Source organism: Rhinolophus hipposideros (genome assembly GCF_964194185.1).
Source record: "Rhinolophus hipposideros genome assembly, chromosome: 7".
NCBI classification, from domain to species: Eukaryota; Metazoa; Chordata; class Mammalia; order Chiroptera; family Rhinolophidae; genus Rhinolophus; species Rhinolophus hipposideros.
Window position 1 is genome coordinate 76378758 of NC_138053.1, and position 23245 is coordinate 76402002.

Genomic DNA, 23245 nt, shown 5'->3' on the forward strand with positions numbered 1-23245 from the left:
ATATTAATAGTAATTCTTTGGTAGCATCTAAAATAATGAGATTTCTCTGTTTTAAAAATATATTTTTACAGATTAGTTTATTCAAATCACAGTCTAAAGAGATGGTTCACTCATTGAATTGGTTTGTTTTTTCTCTTAAATCTCTTTCAGTTTAGAGCAATTACCTCTTTTTTCCTTGCTATTGCCTTGTAAATATTGGGTCATCTATCCTGTGGAATGTCCAACATTTTCAGGTTGTTTTTACCTTCCTTGTAGTAAACTGATTCCTTTATTTCCTGAATTTTCTGTAAAATGGAAGTTAAGTCTATAGAAGCTTGAAAGTTCAGGTCCATTTATTTAAGGAAGATTAAAATACTTCATAGGTAGTGGTTTGTGTGTCAGACTGTATTAGGTGACACACAAGGCTTGACTGTCCCACTTTTAGTGATACTAAGATTGATTGCTAGATTCAAATGGTAAATTCAATCCTGCTGTTGTGAAATTCTCCATCAGACTTTCATCATCCATCGATAGTCATTGCCTGAATGAGTTATTTCATTAAGTTTTACAAAACAGTAATTTTTTATATCTGATGTCTTCCACGTTTATTAACTGCAATTCTATAAAAATAATTTTCCCTTGTCCTTTTGGGCTATTTTGTTAACCTGAAATGTTTATTTCTTTACTTTTGAGTACAATTTTCAAAGTTCAAAGGCATTACCCTAGTTCTTTCCAGTAATATCCAAAGAATTGTTTGTTGGTGGTTTTATTTATTTCAAACACATACTTTAAAAAAAAAAAATCTCAAGCTAATATTTAATTATGAAAACTTTTTTTATGCTGGATAGAATGTTTTATAATATAGGTAAATTTTTAACATAGTTGTTTTTTTCTGTGTGATCCACCTTCAAAATTTCGTTCCTTGTGTCATGAATGTTGTGCTCAAGGAATACAAATTAAGTATTAGTCTAAAAATTTGAACATTGATTGTATATTTGCTGCAAAACAGATAAAATAGTCAAATCTCTATAAACAGAAAATTACTCTAGTATTAATCACCTCAATAATTTAGACCTCTATTCTAACAAGCAAATTGGTTCAAAATGAGATTAAACTCCAATGTTAGAAGGCCTTGAATGATAGAATTCTAACATTATTAGGAAAAGTAATGAATGTAAGCCTAAGATTTTTTAATGTAGCTAAGTGATTGCTCTTTCCTGATTATATCTGAAGTCAGGAGACTCGGCTCTAATTTTGGCGCTGCCTGGTCTTTACTTTCCTCATTTGTAAAGTAAGATTTGGACTAAACTTTTTTCCAATTCTGTATGATTCTATGAAAGTTCCAAAATTGTGTTAGTTTGTATAGTTTTAGTATGTTTTTTATTTTGAATTACAAAAGTCTGTTAATGTTTTGGTTAAGTTATTAAAGAAATTTCAATCTGTGTGGAAATATGATATTCCTATATATTTGACAGAAGAAAGGATTCTCTTTTATACTCCTAGGAATTTCAAGAGCAGTTGAAAATCACCACCTTTAAAGATCTGGTAATCCGGGACAAAGAACTGACTGGGGCATTAATTTCTTCTATGATCAACTGCTACATCAGAGATAATGCTGCTGTTGATGGCATCAGTTTACATTTACAGGATATCTGCCCGCTTCTGTATAGCACTGATGATGCAGTTTGTTCTAAGGTACAGTGCTTTGTCACCTGTTGCAGTGTTTCTTACAGGTCTCATGGTATGAATAGTGCACTAGAATTGGAATGAGGAACCATCTTTTACTTAATACATGACCTTCAGAGGTTTCTTAATCTTTCCTGTCCTCAGTTCCTTGTCTGTGTAAGAATGGGGTTGGAATACATGGTTTTTTTTTCATGATTTATTAAAATCCATATGTATTTAAGTTTTTCGTAAAGAATCTTTGATAGTATTTCTAGGCCATTTATTTAACTATACCTCTTTTATTTATTTAAGCATACCACATTTATTTAACTATACCTCTCCTTAGAATTAAGGATGATCACTAAACCTAAATTAAATCTGTAATAAATTAGAGTTAATTGGGCAATTTTTATTGATCCTTTCCTACAGGTAGAAATAATTTAAAAAATCAGTATCACGTGGACTGCCTGCTGACCAGTAATGTATTGACTAGGCAACAGATTCACCAGTCAAAAGCTATCTTGCTTAACATATTTGTGAGAGGAATTAAGAATAGCTAGGATTTTTTGGTCAAAAACTTTTCTGCCTAAAATTAAGAAGAAGTAAGTTTGTAGAGTTGTTTTTATTATTGATTATAATAAACCAGATGCAAATTTAGACATAGACTAAAACTTATGTTGACAGCACCATCGATGTGCTTGATTTTATATCTCTTTAAGTTCTTGTCATCTCTGTTTCTAGGCAAATGAGCTTCTCCAGCGTTCCCGACAAGTTCAAAATAAGATTGAAAAGGAAAGAATGTTAAGGGAATCATTAAAGGAGTATCAAAAAATCAGCAATCAAGTTGACCTTTCTAATGTTTGTGCTCAGTATAGACAAGGTGAAAAACAAAGTGATCTTCGTATCTTCTTTAAGAGGACAAAGACTGTGACTAAAATAAGTTAGTGATAAAGAACCTCTTCCAAAAAGCAAATCTTCCTTCAACTTCAGTGGCCCACGTGATGCAACATAGGAAATTCATTCCTTGTGTTTTAGTTTGTGGTGACTGCACTGACCCCTGCAAAAGCTATAATGCTCTTTTTATATCATCAAATACTTAACTTTTTAATATTGGCGTTTCAGTCTTTATCCAGTTAAACTACATCTGTATTAAATTGCTTTCTGGGTTACATTTAATTTTAAGATGCCTAAAATTTTTTGGTTAATTCTTAAAATATTACCTGCCTGCTCTCTTTAAAATTAAATAAAATCTAACATAATGTAAAAGTAATAACTGTTAGCAAAGGTAGTTTTGAATCCCAAGATTTTTTTCAACAATAAACTGAAACCCTCCTTTTTGTTATTTTAAATACAAAAGTTTTTTTTCCAATGCAGAAAATACATGTAGCAGTTGCCTTTTAGGCATGTTAGGATCTCATTCTTTGAGGGTCTTGTTCTTTGGTTAGACTTCATCAGAAATATTTTATATGATATTGTCACCAGGGTGACTAATATACAGCAGAAACATGATAATCTTGATCAGTATTTGTATAAGCCAGCCAAGGAAAAATGTATCCAGCTTAATAATACACCTTAAGTCTTTGTCCTTTCTCTTTCCCATTAGTGCGATTTTATGAGGGTGTGGTTGAGCTCTCTCTTACTGCTGCAGAGAAAAAAGATCCTCAGGGTCTTGGGCTTCATTTCTATAAACATGGAGAACCAGAAGAAGACATTGTGGGACTTCAGTCTTTCCAAGACAGGCGAGTTTTATTACCTTAGCAGACTGTTGACTTTATGGATACAGACTTTTCTTTGTGTAAAGTTTGATTGATAGTATTAGGGAAATAATATTTCAAGTGCAACCTTTATACAACTGAATTATGCTTTCACTTTAAAACGACTTGTTTTATCAAAGGCCTAAATCTGAATAATAATTCCTTGCCCTAAGGATAAAACTTGAGTCTGGTGAAAATTCTTAAGAACTTATATGTGTTTTTAAACTTTCTCCTGTGGCTTTTTCTGATACTTCATTAAGGTCAATTTTAAATGAGATAACTTACTTGGAAACAACACTTGCTTCTCCCCCCCACCCCATTTCTGGTTGTGGGTGAACATTAGTTATTTTATTTTAAAGGATGATTTTTCAATGTTCAAAAATTGGTAGAGATTATCAAAGAAAAAGTGTATGTCCGTAAAGGAAATATGAAACCTATCTAAGACATGGTTTTTGTTAATACATGCATTTTTATGACTTTACCCTTTTATGTTTAACCAAACACTTCTCAAATCTATTTAAAAAGTGTATGGTTTCTACTATTTTTAATACCAAATATGTGCATATATGTATTCTCCAAAATAGTCTTTTTAAATTCTTGTGTGTATTTAAAATTAGATAAGATAAATCAGTTGCTGTCTAATTAATGTAATTGCTCCTTTTCCATTCTTTTTCAGATTAAATAGTTACAAGTGCATTACAGATACACTTCAAGAACTGGTAAATCAAAGTAAGGCTGCTCCTCAGTCTCCCAGTGTACCCAAAAAACCTGGGCCTCCAGTGCTGTCATCTGATCCCAATATGCTGAGTAATGAAGAAGCAGGACATCATGTGAGGGGCATAGCACATTTTTATTCTGAAAATACATTGTGTTTAGACATTCTCTGTGGTAGTGATGGCATAATCATCTTGGGAGAAGTAGTAGCTCTTAGAACTTACCACTTAAGGAATCTTAATGTCTTACCATCTTACCAGGGGGTTATAAAGCTAAAGGTTCGTGATGACGAGCAACAGAGCTTTTAACTGTGTTAATTTTCACTGTTTTCTTTATTTTAGTTTGAACAAATGCTTAAATTATCTCAACGATCCAAAGATGAGCTCTTTAGTATTGCCCTTTATAATTGGCTAATACAAGCTGACCTTGCAGATAAATTGCTACAGGTAAAAAATGGTTTTTTTTATTCCAGTCCTGTTAATTTATATAAGTAATGTAACATATTTTCCTAGTGGGCAGAGTAGACCATTGCGCTACGTTTCTTGGTATTTATCATGTGATGGGGATAGTTTATGTGATGGGGTGGAAATTACTGGATTAGGGGTCAGGAGACCCCAACTTGGTTTTAGGTTACCGTTAAGTCATTATGTGACTTCACTACTTTGAGTCTCAGTGTTTCTCAGTTTGTAATATGAACACGTGGCATTTGATTTTTTTTTCAAGGATGCTTTTGAGCTCAGAGTCTAGGAATCAATAGTTGTGTTCTCATAGAGTTTATTAAAAGATTTGTAATTGGATCATAATAAATTCTTATCAGCCTAATGCGACTATCATAGCAACTCTTTCATTAATTGTGGTAAAACTATCATTTATGAGAAAAATTGCCCTCTTCTTTTACCTATTGTCAGATTATAATTTTGCTTATGTATTCATAAAACAAGGCACACCTGTCTTTAAAATGTTATATTTACTATGTGAAGAGCAAGTGAGTGGTGGGAAAATGTTCCTAACTGTACAATTTCCAGATTGCTTCTCCATTTCTGGAGCCACATCTAGTCCGAATGGCCAAAGTTGATCAAAACAAAGTTCGTTATATGGATTTACTCTGGAGGTATTATGAGAAGAACAGAAGTTTTAGTAATGCTGCTCGTGTCCTGTCCAAATTGGCTGACATGCATAGGTATGTCATAATAGTCTCACTGTGAAAAATGACTTATAACCTAGTTGTATCTAGTTACATTCAGATTTCAGAATTTAAATAAAACTTCATTCAGGTTTTTTACATATATAGAATTTTTATGCTTTTACTTCGATTTACCTGAAGATTACAGTTTTCTCTTTTTCTCTTTGTTTTGTTTTTAATAATATGTAGGAGATACTAAAAGAATACCTAAGACCCTCTCTATTCAAACTATCTTCTAAATCCTTTTCTCTAAAGTATGTCTTTAGATTCTTCTTACTAACGGCAATTAATTACTATTTTTAAAAGGACAAAACCTACTTCTCAAAAGCTTTGTGATTTTAAATGTTTTACTACTTCCAGACTAATTTTCTCTACTCTGACATTAATTAAAATTACTGAAAAGATCTTAGAGGATTATTAAGAATTCTGTTAAAGAAAGCATTGTGATTTCCTATTAGATTATCATATTAAAAAACAGTTTATTAAAATCTTGGACAGATTATTAATTGGACCCTCTATTTACATTTGAAAGTTTTGTTGCCAAAATAATACAAGTGCTATTTCTAAAAACTGGAGATCAGTTCAATTAGGAAGATGAGGTTGCTGAGGCAGAGCTGTGATTAAATGAAGTTAGTCAGGATGGTAGCTTAGAGTCCGGATGTGGCTAAAAGCACGTGTGGTATGGACGTGCATGCAGTGCACTGATGTGGGGGGATATATTGCATATGTGGACCCAAGGCTTGTTGGTATTTTGCCCTTTTTGGTCACATAGTCACTTGATTTTTATAAGTTCCCGTTACATACAGAAGATCACATATATATGTGACTTTAATTTCTTTGTTTTTGATTTAATAAAAGGAAAGGAAAGGAATTTAAGTTAGTAAAGGCCTAAAAGGCAGTTTCTAGAAAAGGCCTTGGTTAATTTATAGTTTGTGTAATTAAGAATTGACAGCATCATTAAATATTTAATTCAGTGTAGCTCTGTATCTTAAGGTTATACAATTCGTTTCTTTATCTAGTGTTTGAATGTCTTTTACGTACTGCACTCTGCTAGAGGTACATGTGGACTGTGTCCTCATCCAGGCCCTCACTCTCATTTCTGAACTACTCCTGTCATTTGTTTTTGATCGTCCTAGATACCATTACCATATAAATTTTTGTCACCCATTTTTATCATGCTACTTATTCAAAAATTTAGAGTGGATCTTAATTGCCTTTCCTTGAATATTTATTAACCTTTCCCTTGTTATAGCAATTATTAAATTTCTGTTATAAAATATTCAGAAACTCGCTAACCTCTAAGAACACCCATTATCCATATTTAACACACACACACACACACACACACACACACACACACACCCAGACCTAATTTCCTCATGTGAGATACCCTGTCCATCCACTCTTTAGCTTTCAGCTTACCATCTCTCCCCACAATAAAATATTTTCCACCTATTATGTTACTCTTTCACATTATTTTTGCATATATAGGGTACACGGAATAAATTGCCAGCTATAGAATGTTCCATATTAAATAATTTGGAAATAAATGTTATTCACTTTTAAAATGTTTTGTTCAAGAGATTTTTTTTTAAGAGAGGAGAAAGAAAGGAAAGCCGTTTTAGAAATAGGCCTCCTAAAATGTACAGTCCTTTATGTATAACCTTCAGAGATGATCAGTGCTAATTGACTATGATATACTACTATACTTTGAAAGAAAGGAGTTAATTCTTTTTTTGCCTTTTGGTTGTTTTTGAAAGGGGAAAATGTAGGAGCCATAGCTATATATAGAAGGAAAGTTTAAGACTTTCTCTGAAAGTAAAAGAAAGCCAGTGTTTTCTGATTCGTATTGGGATATTAAAACTTCCATTTAATGCTGGTTGATCTGAGAGGTTGCCAACAACCAAATGACTTAGTTTGTTTTTAATTACAAAGTGCTTTATAATGTCAAAGCCAGGTCTGATAGAGTTAGGGGACTTGAATGAACTGAAGCTGGACACCATAAGGTGAATACAAGCTTAGAACTTTCTGATGCCATCAGTCAGTCCACCAGCAAATAGATTTTGAGTACCACTGATGTGGAAGGCATGCAGGAAGGAGCAGTGAACAAGGTAGACACTATCCCCACTCACTCCAGTGGGGAAAGACCACAGACAATTAAGTTCAGTTTCTAGAAATACAGTAAAAATCTCTACCAATTTTTGAACATTGAAAAATATATAGGGGGTTGGGCATCTGCTTTTTTAGGCGTGGTCAGAAAAAGCCTCAGACAAATTATAATTAAAATTGAGTCTGAAATAACAATAGGCATCTATGTAAAGAAATGGAAGAAAAGTGATCCAAGCACAAGGAAAAAGAATCTGTGCAGAGGCACTTAATCAAGTATAAGTTTATTATGGTTGGGATACAAGAAAGAAAGCCCAGGAAGAGAGAAGAGGGGAAGGAGTAGCTGAAGGCTATTGGAGGATTTTTAAGAAAGCATGTGACATGTAACTTATTTTTAAGTAGTCACTCTAGTGGCTCTGCAGAAGATGAAATGTAGTGTTTAGCCATGTTAAAGCAGAGATGTGAAGAATATGAGGAGCCATAAAAAATGTCCTTAATTTTTGAAAGAATCAAAATTTTAATATCCTGAACTAAAATTTTAAAGTTGGAAGTTACTTTTTTGGACACAAATATAAAAGTGTTTCTTTATTTGTTGCTTTAAATCGTGGGTCTCTTTTATTAGAAATCCTCTAGTAATTTTTTCAAGTTTCAGATAGTGTTTTGTATTCAAATAGCACATCATAATTGATATTTTTGTATCTTGGATCCTTAAGAATTCATATAAATAAAAATACATGTTTTTTCCCACAGCACAGAAATTTCACTTCAGCAGAGGCTAGAGTACATTGCTCGAGCCATTCTTAGTGCCAAAAGTTCCACTGCCATTTCATCAATAGCTGCAGATGGTGAATTCCTTCACGAATTGGAAGAAAAAATGGAAGTAAGTGCTAAAGATACTTAAGCTTTGGCCACACTGAGTAGTAGCCACACGTTATTTTACTTTCTCTTCCTCCCCTAGTAAATAATAGGTGTATCTATAACAGTCAGTATTATTCATTTAGTATCTTCTGCCTTTATTTATTTAATTTATTTTCATATTTAGTTATAAATCTTCTAAAACATTTTAAGGATACAGCATTTTGGGTCAAAGGACATTGCATTAATTTAAAAGCTTTCTTTATGGCACGTCTAAAGGTTTTTCCCACTGTTGCAACATGAAGCAGATTATATTACATTCACTTTTTTTTCTCTAAGATTTTTTTGGGGAAGGGGAACAGGACTTTATTGGAGAACAGTGTGTACTTCCGAGACTTTTCCAAGTCAAGTTGTTGTGCTTTCAATCTTAGTTGTGGAGGGCTCAGCTCCAGGTCCAGTTGCCATTGTTAGTTGCAGAGGGTGGAGCCCACCATCCCTTGTGTGACTCCTCAACTCGCGCAAGGGATGGTGGGCTCCACCCTCTGCAACTAACCGGCAACCTTGTGGTTGAGAGCCCATGCTCCAACTAACTGAGCCATCTGGCCACCCGGGAGCTGAGCGGCAGTGCATTGACTACATTCTAGTTGCGGAGGGCACAGCTCCCTGGCCCATGTGGGAATCGACCGGCAGCCCCATTGCCCAGAGCTCGCACTCTATAACCAATTGAGCCACCCGTCCGCCCCTCACCATTTATTCTTGAAGCTAATACGTAGATGTATGAAGTAGAGTGGGCTAAACTGCCTTAACTAAGAGACTCAAAAATTGTATAATGGTCCAAATACAAAAACTTAACTTCTCATTCACAGAAATCCAGAGTAGGTGTTCTTAGTTGGCAGGTGGCTTTCTTCCACGTGGTTGATTTTGGGAGCCAAGTTACATTTTCTGGCTCTACCATTACGAATGGCTTTATCTTTTTCTTCAGTCGGAGGAAGGAAGGGAAAGAAGAGCATATAAGAAGCACTTTCACTCTTAAAAACTTTAGCTCAGAAATGACATAGTTTACTTCCACTCATGTTCCTTTGCAGAGAATTTAGTCTTATGCCCATACCTCCCTGCAAAGGAGGCTTGGAAGTATGGTCTAGCCATTTATCTGGCTCCAGTCTTAGGAGGAATGGGCACTGATGGGCAGCAAAGACTCTGCCTCAGCACACTTGGTGTGAAATCTTTTTTGGTGCGATGAAGAGTTGCTAGTCTATTGTGATGGAACTCTTTATTTACACATTATTTTTAAGTGAGATACCAGGACCTATTTCTTTGAGTACCTGTTAATTTTTCAAAAAGAAATAAAGACTTCCTTTTTTCTGTACCAACCAGGTTGCTAGGATCCAACTTCAGATACAAGAGACACTACAAAGGCAATATTCCCATCATTCTTCTGTACAGGATGCAATTTCTCAGCTGGATTCTGAGCTAATGGACATAACTAAGGTATAAAAAAATCCCTATAGCAATCAAGCAGTCACCTAATATCTACAAGTTCTTTGTTTCTTTTGCATTTTACTTTTTGTTTCATGGAAAAGATTAACCTACCCATAAAATAAGATAAACAATCCTTGACAGCAGGTCCCTGGGCTGACAAATCACTGCTGTGGTATCTGACTCTTAGAAAGAGCTATGTTTCTCTTTCTAGGCCGGGAGTTATCAAGAATCTATCAGCCTCACATGGGGCTTTGTTGAAACTCCTGCCAGCTATTTTATTGCCTTGCTTCTCGTCTTGAAAAAGTAGTATCTTTGCATAACTCTCCAAGCCTCTGTACCCTTCTGAGCAATTCCTTCTTCGGTTATTTTTGAACTTGGCTTCAGTACCCTTAACCAAGATTTATCATTATTTCCATTATTCTTCAAACCCTACTTTAGATAACACTGAGTCTAAAAGGCATTGCAACATCTCCCAGCCAAGAAAGAAAAAATGCACACATACTGCAATCTATTTGAACATATGTACCATTTATTCACCACTTTTAATCAAGTGTTATAACCAGCTATACATTATCACATTTTTATATCATGTTTTAGGAAATTTAACAAAATCTTTAGTTTTTATTTTCAGATAGTGTTTCACTATTAATTTTTGGACCTCTGGTTGGATGTATAATGTTGGCATTTTTCTCCCACAGCTTTATGGGGAATTTGCTGACCCATTTAAACTCGCAGAGTGTAAACTTGCAATAATTCATTGTGCCGGTTATTCAGACCCTATATTGGTGCAGACACTTTGGCAAGATATCATAGAGAAAGGTAAGTGTCCACTTGTAAGTATGTTTAGCATATATTATTTAGTGACTTGGTAAAGGAATCCAAACTGCCAGTGGCTCATATAGCTAGGACCCATGAAAATTGTATGTGTATTAAGTAGAAAATTGTGTGTAAGTAGAAAATTATACATGTATCAGTAGAGGGTACATGGAGTATTACCTGGATATGGTGGAGGGTGGTCCTCTAGAGAAGGATCCCAGTGACTTTTGCAGAAGACTCTCAGTGTGTGTCATTTTTTGCGGTTTGTGCTACTTAATAAGGGAGACTCAGACACTTCTCTCAGAATCTCACAACCAGGGCCCTGGTAACATAAGAGAGTATATCAAACTAATAAACAGAGAATCTGCTCATTCTATTAAAGTAATATCAGTTCTAGAGTATTTTATACGTTGAAACAATAAGAGAGCCAATTTAAACACTTCACATTAAAAAATATTTCTACAGACATGCCTCTTTCTTACAGAATTGAATGAAAGTGTGACGTCGAGCTCTTCAGATAGAATGCATGCCCTTAGTCTGAAGATTGTGCTCCATGGCAAAATTTATGCTGGCACACCTCGCTTCTTTCCTTTAGGTAAGCAGTAACCTCAGGTGCTGTCCTGGGATATTTTTTTTTCCTTTTATTGATTTTCTTCACAGACATGGAAAAATAATGGTATTTAGAGTGAAATCGTTTCTTTGTTGCTATTTTTTGTTGAGAGTTTAATTCTACCTCACCAGAAAGACCTCCAAAGAATAGCAGAATTTGTTGATGAATAGTTGGAGATGGGACTTTCTTTGACTGACCTTCCAAGTTTATATGTGTGTTGAGATAGTGTTGACTAACAGACCATAGCGGTTATATTGTTGGTAACCCTCTACAGATTTGTAAAGAGAAAAGAAAAATTGCTGATGTTTTTGTGAATGGGAAATCTGTGATTGATTCAACTGCTCTTATTATATTGAGGGCATATTTTTCTTTAAAATAGTGAGTAGTTATATTAAAAATGTAATTTTTGAACTATTGGCTTAACCAAATATACTGACTAATTGTTATGTAGGTGACTAATTATTATGAACCATTTCCCAACCTATTATGTTTTCTTCATTTGTAAAACAGTAGAATCAACATAAACACATTTTCATAAAGTAGCATGTTAATCACTTTGTGGTTTTGAAAGATGTTAAGAATACGAGAATGCATGTAACGTAACATTAAATTGCTTTCTATAAATGAGGATACAGACTTGTTCACAGGCCATCTGTGATTTACTATTTTTTCCCTGGACATGGTAAGAAATAAAACCATTATAATCATATCCTTATTTCTTATAAGTACAGCATTAACTGCTATGGCATTTCATTGACTAAAAGAATAAAGAGCGAAACACACACGAAACTTGACAATTTTAACAGTAAAAGGCCACATTCTATACAATCCCTTTTGATGATATTTTTGCTTTGACTTAGATTTTTAATTCTGTGCCCAATGACGGTTAGGATAGAAGACGCCTTCTTTTTTCTAGCAGTCTGTCAATGGCAAACAAGCTCCAGGTGATTTCAAATTAGAACAAGTTTAGAGTTTTTAGAATTTTTATTACCTATCCAAAAATCTTTGTATGGTAAATTCTAGGGGAGATGTAGGTTTAGTGGCAACCTTTTCAGTGATTCTTCTTACCCATCGATAATTCACATTGGTCATTCTCAGATTTCAGGTATCATAAAAATGAATTTTAATGTTCCTGTTATGATCTTATTTATGATGTGACAGATAGTAAAAAATGAAAATGGGATAGCATATTAAAACCATCAAAATAAACAACTTACATGAATCTGGAGGGAGGTAATAGCATTTCAAAAACATTTAATATTTCTAAAATCAGGATGCAGTCGCCTTTTCTGAAAAGCTGTTAAATTGAGAAAATAGTATATCAATATATTACAGAGATATTATCAGTGGGTTCTCTCCAGTAGTGGGATTGTGAATGGTCTCTATTTTCTTGTATCTTTCTGTATTTTCCAAATCACTAAAGTGCAGTTTTTTTCTTAATAGTTTTAAAGTGTATAATTCAGTAGTTTTAGCATATTCACAGTTTTGCATCACAATTAAACATAGACCATATTTATCACTCCAGAAAGAAACCATGTAGCAGTCACTTACAACTCCTTCCCACCCTCTGGTTCTAGGTAACCACTAATCTATCCATCTCTGTAGATATGCCGATTCTAGTATATGTCTTATTTTTATTTTAAAAAATTGTTCAGAAAATTGTTTTTTAAAGGATTTCCCCTAGGAACTGCTCATTTATGAATAAGGCCTACTTTTTAGTATCAAGAGTTAACAATTCCCCCCCACCCAAAAAAAGAGTTAACAATCTTATAACAACAAAAAATAGTAATTATATGAGGTGATGTATGTGTTAACCTTATTCTGCTAAACGGTTTGCAGTATATATGTATCAAATCATCATATTGTACACCTTAAACTTAAACAATGTTATATATCAGTTATATTCAACAATAAAGCTGGGGGGGGAAAGGAGTTAACAATCCTAATTTCCGATCCTTTTCCCTCCCCAGATTTTATTGTGCAGTTCTTAGAGCAGCAAGTTTGTGCTTTGAACTGGGACGTGGGATTTGTAATACAGACAATGAATGAAATTGGAGTGTCACTACCTAGACTGCTGGAAGTATATGATCACTTGTTCAAGTCACGGGTAAGGAAAATATTAAATAAAATAATTTATTTAGTTAACTTTTTCTAGATATGGGGGTGGTGTATTCTGATTACATATTTAGAAGTATCTCATTGTCTGATACCTGAGAAATTTGCTTCGTTGATTTAGTATCAGAAATCATAATTCAGACTTTTAAAATCAATGAGAGTGGCTTTGCTGTATCTCATGATAAAAGTTAAATATTACTTATTAATAAACATAATATATACTTTATTCTTGGTTGTATAGGCTAAATACATTACATTAAGAATCATGTACTTTAAAAAGAACAAAATGACTATTTATTCACTGTGACCTCATCTCAAATATCATTGTTTAAAGATTTTTCTCACCATATTGAACCTTATCAGACTACATATTTTGTAATTGTTATCCAAATAAAACCTTGCAGTAAATCATGTCTTTTATAGTAGCATCATCAAAGTGTTCGTAGCTGTTTTACAAGGCCCTTGTATGTCTGTCTCATTAAGCCTCACAGTGACCTGTGATGGAAATGAGCAGGTCGTAGCATCCCCTCTCTTACTACAGGGGAAGAGATGCTAAATAACCTGCTCAAGTCACATGGCTAGTAACAGGTGAAGCCAGACTAGAATTAAGATTCTTTCACTAATTTAGTCTCTTATTTACAATATCAAACTGAATCTGCATAGGTTCACAGTAAAAGTGGTATCATAGCTCATGGAAGAGATCGGTTTTTTCCCTCTTACCTCAAGTTCCTAACAGGAAATTTACATGCTCTACAAAGTGGATTGACTCATAAATAACATCACAATGCAGTTTTTAATGTTGTTCAAATATTAACCATAACCAGAGACATCATTTAGTAACTACGTAATGATAAATGCTTATTTCAATATCAGTAAATTTTGTCTTAGACTTTGATGGCTGTTTTAACTAACATAAATGGTTGAAAAATCAGTTGACACAGTTTGCCTTATAGCACACGATGTATATTTTCTTTATAGGATCCATTCTGGAACAGAATGAAGAAGCCACTGCACCTTTTGGATTGTATACATGTACTATTGACAAGATATGTTGAGAATCCTAGCCAGGTTTTAAATTGTGAAAGGTAACTGAATTAGATACTGTGTTATAGCAAAAGCTTTTAAATGCTTCTAATAAATATCTGGGTAACAAATTTAGAGACAAAGGGGAAAGATACGGAGATTATGAAGAAGAACAGGCGATTTAGTCTTTTGTATGTTAACAATAACTATTTGAATGATATTAATTGGAATGTATGAAAGGTTAGAGTTTTTTCCATTTCTCATCTCATCCTGAATTTTTACTGCAAGTAAAAGGATATATTTACAAATTACTTCTAAACTCCTGCTTTGAATTAACGAGCTAGGACAGTTCAGTTATAGCTTTGTGATATTATTGGCCAATTTATATTTGTTTGAAAAGGCCAAAAGAATGTCAATAATTTAATATTAATTTAAGAAGTCATCCCTTACAGCCTCATTATAATAATCTTCAAAAGAAAAATGGTGGTGGTGTAGGAATGTACCTCCCCCCAAGTTTCCTTCTTTGTTTTCATTTATTTGCCATTTATGTTATCACATGATCTTGCTCTTCTGTGAGAGTGAACGTAATGTTAGCAAAAGGTGGAGGAAAGTCATATAGGAAGAAATGTTTCTAAATGTATAGATAGTTGATCAAATGTGTTTTCCTTTGCAGGAGAAGATTTACAAATCTCTGCCTGGATGCTGTTTGCGGTTATCTGGTTGAGCTGCAGTCTATGAGCTCTTCAATAGCAGTACAAGCCATCACAGGGAATTTTAAATCTCTTCAGGCTAAATTAGAACGGCTTCATTAATTATTGTAATGTATTTTTATCCGCGCATTTTGATCTGTAAAATAAAATCTCAGCTGGGTCCAAAAATCAGGTGCTCTAAATCTAAGAAATTAAGAACAATTTTAATATAATAGAAATGTGTTTTTAATAAGTGGTTACTATCCAACAGTACATTTGCCAGATGAATTCTTTTTTAGTGTTACTATTTGGTTTTTTAATAAGGTTAGAAAACAACCTAGGTAAGATCTTAACACAAATATAAAAAATATTTAGAAACTCTTGTTTTGAATTTTACTGCAGGCAGGAATTATGAATGTGTAATACTCATTTTCATGTTAGTCCAAGGATGTTGATAGCAAAACTTAAACAGGCTAGCTGAGCAGGTCATTCCCATAATACTGGATTTCACAAGAATCCTTAAATAGACAAACACTTTCTCTTTTAAAAAGTTACTTAGGTGTTGGATTTATCCTTGGAAAGAAATTCCTTCCACCTACTAATTTTGTCAGTTATAATCCTTGAAGATTAATATATGCGTGGTTTTTTGAGCAGGTGATAAACTTGAGTGTTGTGCTATGTCTGGAAACCTATATAAGGAGATACTGTTTTTCCTTAGTGTCTACCTAGTTCTTTTTTGGCCTTGTGACTACTGATTTCATTAGAGTGATTCTCTCGGTGTATGTACCACACCAGCACATCTGGGAATTTGTTAGAAGTTCAGATTATCGGGCCCAATCCCAAACCTACTGAATCCAAAATTTGGGGTGAGGTCCAGTACTCTGTTTTCACAAGTCCTCTAGAGCAATCTGGTACATGTCAGGTTTGAGAACCACAGCATTAGAGGATACAAGTAGTTTGTGCATTGAGCTCCCTACATAATTCCTTCTCCTCCCTCTGCAATCAATAACCACAACCCACGAGTTTTACCCAAGGCACACAATATGTAAACCTAAGTTATTAGTAATGCAGTTTTTAGTCTTTAAGAAAATTGGAATGACTAAAGCAAGTGCCCCAAAGTCATGGCAACAAGAGGAGAAAAGAGTGAGAATGACCAACATTACCAAAAAGGCAAGAACATGCACTCCTTTCCTCTCACTTTTATGCTACCAAGATTAATTACCTTCTGCCTATTGTCACTAGTGCACGTCTAGTAATTTTTAAAATACATTTTGAAAATATTTCTCCTTCCACTTTTAATTTTTTTCCAAGACATAGGTTGTCCTTTCCATATTTATTCTCTTAGAATTTAGCTTCCTTTCTTCTATAATCTTTAATTTATAATATTTAATAGAATGTCAAAATATCATTCATTAGGTACCACTAACTCCTATATTTTTCAGCTTTTCATTTCCTTAAATTTAGTTTTTTGAATATGGAAAACGAATGTATGCTATGCTTTGTTAATTCTGTAAAGTTAAAATTTTGTCATGGCTGCTTAAAATGAAAGTCTCGCTTAAATATTTTGATTTAGCCGTGACTCAGTTCTGCTAAAAATATACATGGTTTTGTTTTATGTATATATATATACATATACGTGTGTATATATATGTATGAATACATATATATGTTATATATAAAATATATAACTATAGTTTTGTTTCAAGTACATTTACACTCAAGCATATTAATGTATATGTTACATATACTCAACTCATAAATTGAAGCTTCTTTCAAAAGGGATCCAAGTTATCATGGCTAAATTGTCCTTAGGAGTCAAAACTCTGAACCTTGTCCCTTTCATTTACATAGCACCTTTTGGGAGGCTCTAATAATTCTGACTGCACAGCAGATATTTTCAATACTCTTTTGAGGGTAAGATTCCTTAAAAAAAAGAAATTAGGTCCCTTCCTTTTTAGTCGTCTGGAACAGTGTTTTAAAACTTTGGCATTCATAAGAATCATCTGGATGGCCTTATACACCAGATTCGAGTTCCGCCTCCACTGTGATTTTGGCTGGTGTCAGCAGTCAGTGGACCAGACTTGGGGTAGCACATTTCTAGCTCTTGTATCCACCACAATATACTTTGTACTGAGTATTCATTGAACACATTCTTTCTTTATACTGCCTATTAAACATGTATAGGCAATGAATAAATTGAACACAGTTTATGAAACAATGCTTTCATTGTAGGCAGTGAGGAGTCGTCACTGAAGCCCTTGGTTGTGACATATTTATGTTTTAGGTAGATCATTTTAGTATGGCAAAATGGTTAGGAGTAACCACTGAATAACTGCAAGTATGGGATATTGACCCTGAAATGCATGTGATGTATGTTCAACATTTCTTTAGTTATAACATACCTGACTCACTAGTGACTTATTCACTGAACAGATCTCTGCTAACTACATAAACTTCCTTCTTTTTTATGTATTATAGTTAATTTCATCTCAGGACTCTCACAGATTACGCATTCTCTGCCTCAGGATACTTCCCACCTCCATCTGTTTTCCTCTTTATTTGTGAGAGGAAAAATTATGATAGTGATAGAGTCGTATGAAGAACACGAAGAACTTAAGAGGAGCATTGATTCCAAAGGTCTTGAAAGGGCACATAATTTCCTTTCATTTTCTATCAGTTTCTTTATTTCAATTCTCTTAATAATAAAACGTTTTTCAGAATATGTCTGAGTCCTCTAGTAAATTATTTAAACTCTTCTGAAAGTTTTGTTTTCCCAATAAGGAAATTTTCCTCATAAGCAGATTGAAGCTAAATATAACACTTTTAAATCCAAAATTTTGTAAGAACTGAAGTAATCTGTTTTTTATTCGGTTTTGTTGTTCTGCTTCAAATGTTGGAGTAGTTACAATACTATTTTTACTCTTTCATTTCAAATAAACATTGCTTCTACTGCATTATGTATGACATGTTTGAAATTATAACACTTGTTTTAAAACTCTCAGTTGCGCTTTTTGCATTTTGGCAACTCCTAGCAGCAGGAAGACAAACTCGTTATAAGATTGATCAGTTTACCATGTGGAGCCAGCACTGCCATACTCCAGTCCACACCTGAGTGTCCGCCTGTGTAATGAACATTTCCACTTGGATGACCTCCAAAGCTCCTCAGTCAAAACGTGACCAAATCTCCCACTCTTCTTGCCTTCTGCCCGCTCCTATGCCACCTCCTTTATTTTTTCCCTCACTCTTTATTACCTATTTATAAAAAGAAAATAGAAGCTAAACTACTTGGTAAAAGTATTCTTAAAACAACTTCACATTAACAGAGTAACCGCCCTGAATTATTTTTGGACCTAGATATTGATATCTGTGTTTTCCAGCATAATGTTGATGGAATAGTCAATCTGCCCTGACCCTGCCTGTCCCACACCCTAGCAAGGTATGCCCAGCAGGCAAAGCCTGGCAAGGCAAAGCCTAACTGCTCTACCCAGGCCCTCTGAGGGTTGTGTTTTCTGAGGTAATGACATATACCCTGTTTCCCCGAAAATAAGACCTAGCCAGACAGTCTGCTCTAATGCGTCTTGGAGCAAACATTAATATAGGACCGGGTATAATATATTGTCCGGCTAGGTCTTATTTTCGGGGAAACACGTACCATGAGCTGGTCACTCTATAAAAGCAGGAAATCTCCCAGCTCACTGTTCCTCTCTTGTAACACAACCCACTTCATCTGTGTAAGCACCCACGTTGCCCCTGTGGAAATTATGAGGCCTGGGGAACCTCATGGACTGACATTCTGCCTACTGTGTTTGCCTGGAGAAATAAAGTCCTTTGTCTCTAACCCCAGGAGTCATGTTTTCTGCCAGCATCCATGCAACAGTAACAGGAGGGCTTATTAGCTTGCAAGTAGGGTAATATACCAAACTCACCACACCCTGAAAAATAATTTATGACCATCTGGAAGGTTGGTAAAGAGCCATTTCTTAAGTGTTCTATTGACAACTTAGGAATTTTCTGTCAAGTTGCTGACAGACTTTCTGCAAATTTTGATGCACATAGACTCACAGGCAATTACTGCTACCTGGCTGGCAACGTGTAAAACTTATCCTAGTTTAAGATGTTAAAATGGGAAGTGCATCTTAGAATGAATAAAATACAGTATTTGGTATAATGGATAGTTTTTATTCATGATCTGTTCTTCAGCTTCCTAATAGCAACCTGATTTGGGGTATCCAATTATAAAGGTACTTGGTATAATGAATTCTTAATTCTATCCGTTTTCTCTTTTGCCTTCCTAAAAGGAACCCAATTTCATTAGGCTATCTTCCTTCCCCCTACATAAATGAGAGTAGGTCCTCACGGGTAAAAGCCAATCAAGACAACCTGGCCATCCTCACACAGTGTTTATTTCCTGAAGCCTGAGAAATATTCGGGGCAAGTGACTCAATCTAGGTTAATGAGATACGAGGAGAGGTGAACGTATTGGAAAGAAACTTCTTCACTCTTCTCATAACAAGATGTTCTCCCTTTTAGGGTGTTTGTGGCTTACCAGCCTTCAGTCAGTGGTGTGCTGGAGACCCTGATACTGGGTTTCAAGTGCTGTTAATCTCTGTTGTGGTCTATTCTAGCTAGAAACATACAGGGAAGGGAATTCTGGAAAATTTACTTAGCCTAGCCAAACACTTATTACAAAGCCATCACGCTACCCATTCATTGAATCAATCACACTCCCCCTTTATAGAGAAGATAGATACCACCTAGAACAAAGATTTTGTTTTCAGCTTCAAGTTTCCAAGCATAATTATTTTATTCTTGAGTGAAATAACCGTGTAAATAGTTCAGCTTTATTCACAGAGAAAGGGACTCCCTAGAGTTCTTGTTATATATCAAACTCAAAGCACTAAAGTCTGAATATGGAGTTTTAGTATAAACCGCATGTAGGGGCAGTCCAGAGAGGATTCAGAATATATGTACTGTTTCCCTAAAAATAAGACCAGGTCAAATATTAATTTTTGTTCCAAAAGATGCATTAGGGCTTATGATCAAGGGATGTCATCCTGAAAAATCATGCTAGGGTTTATTTTTCTATTAGGTCTTATTTTCAGGGAACACGGTAATAGTACTACCCGGTCAAGGAGAGGAAGAAGAAAGCTATGGCTTAGTGGAAACAATGAATCCACATATCATTTCAAGGTAAAATCTGATGGGGATGGGGTGAAGAGGAAGTTGAAAGCAGAGTAGTTTTTCCCAGTTATTGGGAGACTGTCTCTCAGGATATTCCCCCATCCCTAATTTGGGGTGATCCCAGCAGAATATATCATAACATGTAATGGGGGAAGAAGCTGAGTCATTATTCTTTACCTGCTCTCAACTTTTATGTCAAGTTCAAGGAACATAACATCTTCACTTGGGGTGAAGAGTTTGAGAGGAAGGGGACCCCACTGTAGAGGCAAAAGAATGGAAAGATGAAGGATGTATCTGAGGCTTCATGGGCACTGTAGCGTCCTCAAGGAGGAACTAGCTGTACCGCATTAGACACCAGTGCAGAAGACCTAGGAGCAAACATCAGACATCCTGAAGCAGTGATGGCTAAGTATATAGAAAATGAAATTTTAGTACAATCACTGTCTCCACCATTGCTGTTAAGGCATAAAACCCTTCCTACCACTATCATGAATCTACTCTGTAGACTAAGTAGAATGAGAAGAAGAAAATCGGTAAGATAGACCATTTATTTCAAAGAGACTTTATCAAAGAAGAAATGGAAGTGCCATTAATTGTCAAGATGATGTGTACCAGAATGAGAACGAGGCGAGAGTGGCCATCCAGGAGAAACTCAAGGAGCACATGGTGAAGTGTGAGGACCGTTTCATCATCAGTAAGCTGTGGAGCCCATGCCACGGTGAGAAGAGCCTGCCAGAAGTCATTCGGTGACCTGAAGCCGGACTACCTGGACTTCTTCCTTATTTACTGGCCAACAGGCTTGAAGCCTTGGAACAAATATTTCCTGTTGCATGGGAAAGGCAACGTGATTCCCTGTGACACGGATTATGTGGACATGTGGGAGGACTTGGAAAAGCTGGTGGATGAAGGGCTGATGAAAGCTATTGGAATCTCCAACTTCAACCACCTCCAAATCGAGAAGATCTTACATAAAACTGGCTTAAAATATTAAGCCAGTGGTTAACCAGATCGAGTGCCACCCGTATCTCAGTCAGGAGAAGTTAATCCAGTATTGCCACTCCAAAAGCACTGGTGACGGTTTACAGTCCCCTCGGTTCTAATGACAGGCCCTGGACCAAGCTGAGGACCCTTCCCTACTGGAGGAACAAAGTAATAGCTGACAAGCACAATAAAACCACAGCCCAGGTTCTGATCCAGTTCCCCATGCAGAGGAATTTGGCTATGATCCTCAAGTCTGTGACACCCGAACGCATTGCTGAGAACTTTCGAGTCTTTGATTTTGAACTGAGTAGCGAGGACATGACCACCTTACTCAGCTACAACAGGAACTGTGCCTCCCACAAGAATTATCCCTTCAACGAAGAGTTTTGAAGTTGTGAGTGCCTGCTCTTCCCCAAGTAACCTGCCGCCATTTCCCCTGCCTCCTTCTCCCTGTATATAACATAGTAAGTATGGCCTGTGTCCCTCAGCAGTGGGGCAGTGACCTGCAGATGAACCAGCGAGGGCTAGGCCAGCTTGGTGTTGGGTCTAAAGAGCAGTGTCAACATCATCCCCAAGGTGGTCTCCCTAATGAGACAAGTGTCCATCGGATACCCTACAAAATCTTTACAACATTATTGATTACATTCCCCCCTAAATAAATAAATACATAAATAAATAAATAAATAAATAAAAATAAAGAGCCGCATCAGTAAATTAGAGGTATCTTTCAGTTTTCTTTGCTCTTCTTATCTGGCTGGAGTAAGTACGGCTTCATACCCTTTTCTAAGTTGAACTACAAAGTGAAAAATAGTGCTACTGACAATTGGGTTTTGGCTGCTTGGAACTCTAATGGTTTCAGCCAGACTCCTTTGCCACAGAGAAAAAATACTTTGTGAGCTTGAAGAAAAAAAAAAAGACTTTCTGTGCTCTACATTGAAGTGGAGGGGGCTCATGAAGAATGTTCAATTATAGAAAAATATTTTAAACTACAATGTTCTCTGTAAAATGGACGTAAATTTGCCATCTTCTCAATTTATCACAAAAGAAACCAGCCTGAAGATTCTGGAGTTGACTATTCCATATTCTTTAAAAATTTATGCAAGTGACTACAATTTGCTAACATGAAAGTTATTGAATGCTTATAATGTGTCAGACATCAAATTAAAATAAGCCCGAGAATTTCCCATCAGATTTGGTGTTTCACAGTATAGTGTCAGATATATAACTGAGGTCCTTTCGGTAGCAGATAATAAAATCAGATTTGACTAACTTGAGCAAGAGAAGGAATTTATTGCAGAGATTCTGATGTATCCCACAGAATCAAAGGAATAGTTTCAACAACCATCTTTGGGCAAGATTGGAACTAGGACAGATTGTAGACTTTCTCTCTAGAGCAGTGCCGTTCAGTAGAAATTTCTGTGGTGATGAAAATGTTCTATGTCTGCTCTGTTCAGTATGGTAGCCATTAGCTACAAATCGTATTGAGCACATGAAATGTAGCTAGAGCAACTGAGATACTGAATTTTTTATTAATCACATTCAAATAGCTGCATGCGGCTAGTGGTTCCTATATTGCACAGCGCAGCTTTAAAGCTTTGTCATAGCATGACTCAGCCCCAATTATTCTCAGCTCCTATCTCAGTTCAAAATTGCAAACCTCTTGGAGGCAAAATGCAAATGGTGCAGTTTAGGTAAGAAATCCACTCCTGGATCAAACAGCTATGGCTAGGATCACACAGTACAGAAATGGCTGCCGAGGGCTTGTCAGTGTGTTTCTGAGACCGTTCTTCCTCCACAAGGGGAATCATTATAAGCTGTGAGGTCTATGATAAGTGAATTATTTAGGGTAAGACTAGGCTGCCTAACAAAAAGTCCCCAAAATCAATACATGGCCTACAAAACATAGACAGTTATTTCTCTCATTGTAACTATTACACGGTGAGTAGCTCTTTTGTACACACAATCATTTAGAGATATAGGTTCTTTCATGATACTTGTTCTGTCATTCTCCAGCCTCTTATTGCTTAATCAAGATGGTCACAGTGGATTCCAGTCAAAGGAAAGGGGAAAAGAGAGAGAGAATGCCCAGTCTTAA

At 35.5% G+C, this 23245-nt stretch overlaps 1 protein-coding gene and 1 pseudogene across 3 annotated transcripts in view; both read left to right on the forward strand.

Annotated features, from left to right (window-relative positions):
• The window catches only part of NUP155 (nucleoporin 155), a 53249-nt gene extending 35539 nt beyond the window's left edge, over positions 1–17710 (forward strand). The window contains exons 23-36 of one of the 2 annotated variants that reach the window (XM_081054527.1): positions 1483–1674; positions 2386–2524; positions 3248–3383; positions 4075–4228; positions 4454–4558; positions 5138–5292; positions 8152–8281; positions 9631–9744; positions 10434–10554; positions 11036–11146; positions 13132–13268; positions 14255–14361; positions 14973–15116; positions 17467–17710. In XM_081054527.1, the coding sequence (XP_080910653.1) occupies positions 1483–1674; positions 2386–2524; positions 3248–3383; positions 4075–4228; positions 4454–4558; positions 5138–5292; positions 8152–8281; positions 9631–9744; positions 10434–10554; positions 11036–11146; positions 13132–13268; positions 14255–14361; positions 14973–15111 (1740 nt within the window). In that variant the 3' untranslated portion in view covers positions 15112–15116; positions 17467–17710. Of the gene's footprint in view, positions 1–1482; positions 1675–2385; positions 2525–3247; positions 3384–4074; positions 4229–4453; positions 4559–5137; positions 5293–8151; positions 8282–9630; positions 9745–10433; positions 10555–11035; positions 11147–13131; positions 13269–14254; positions 14362–14972; positions 16528–17466 lie in introns of those variants that run through there. The other variant, XM_081054528.1, reaches the window with a different exon arrangement.
• LOC308499771 (aldo-keto reductase family 1 member B1-like) lies at positions 15770–21540 on the forward strand (annotated as a pseudogene). The gene is made up of 2 exons: positions 15770–15910; positions 20728–21540. The product of its transcript is annotated as an aldo-keto reductase family 1 member B1-like (transcript).
• The last annotated feature ends 1705 nt before the right edge of the window (positions 21541–23245 follow it).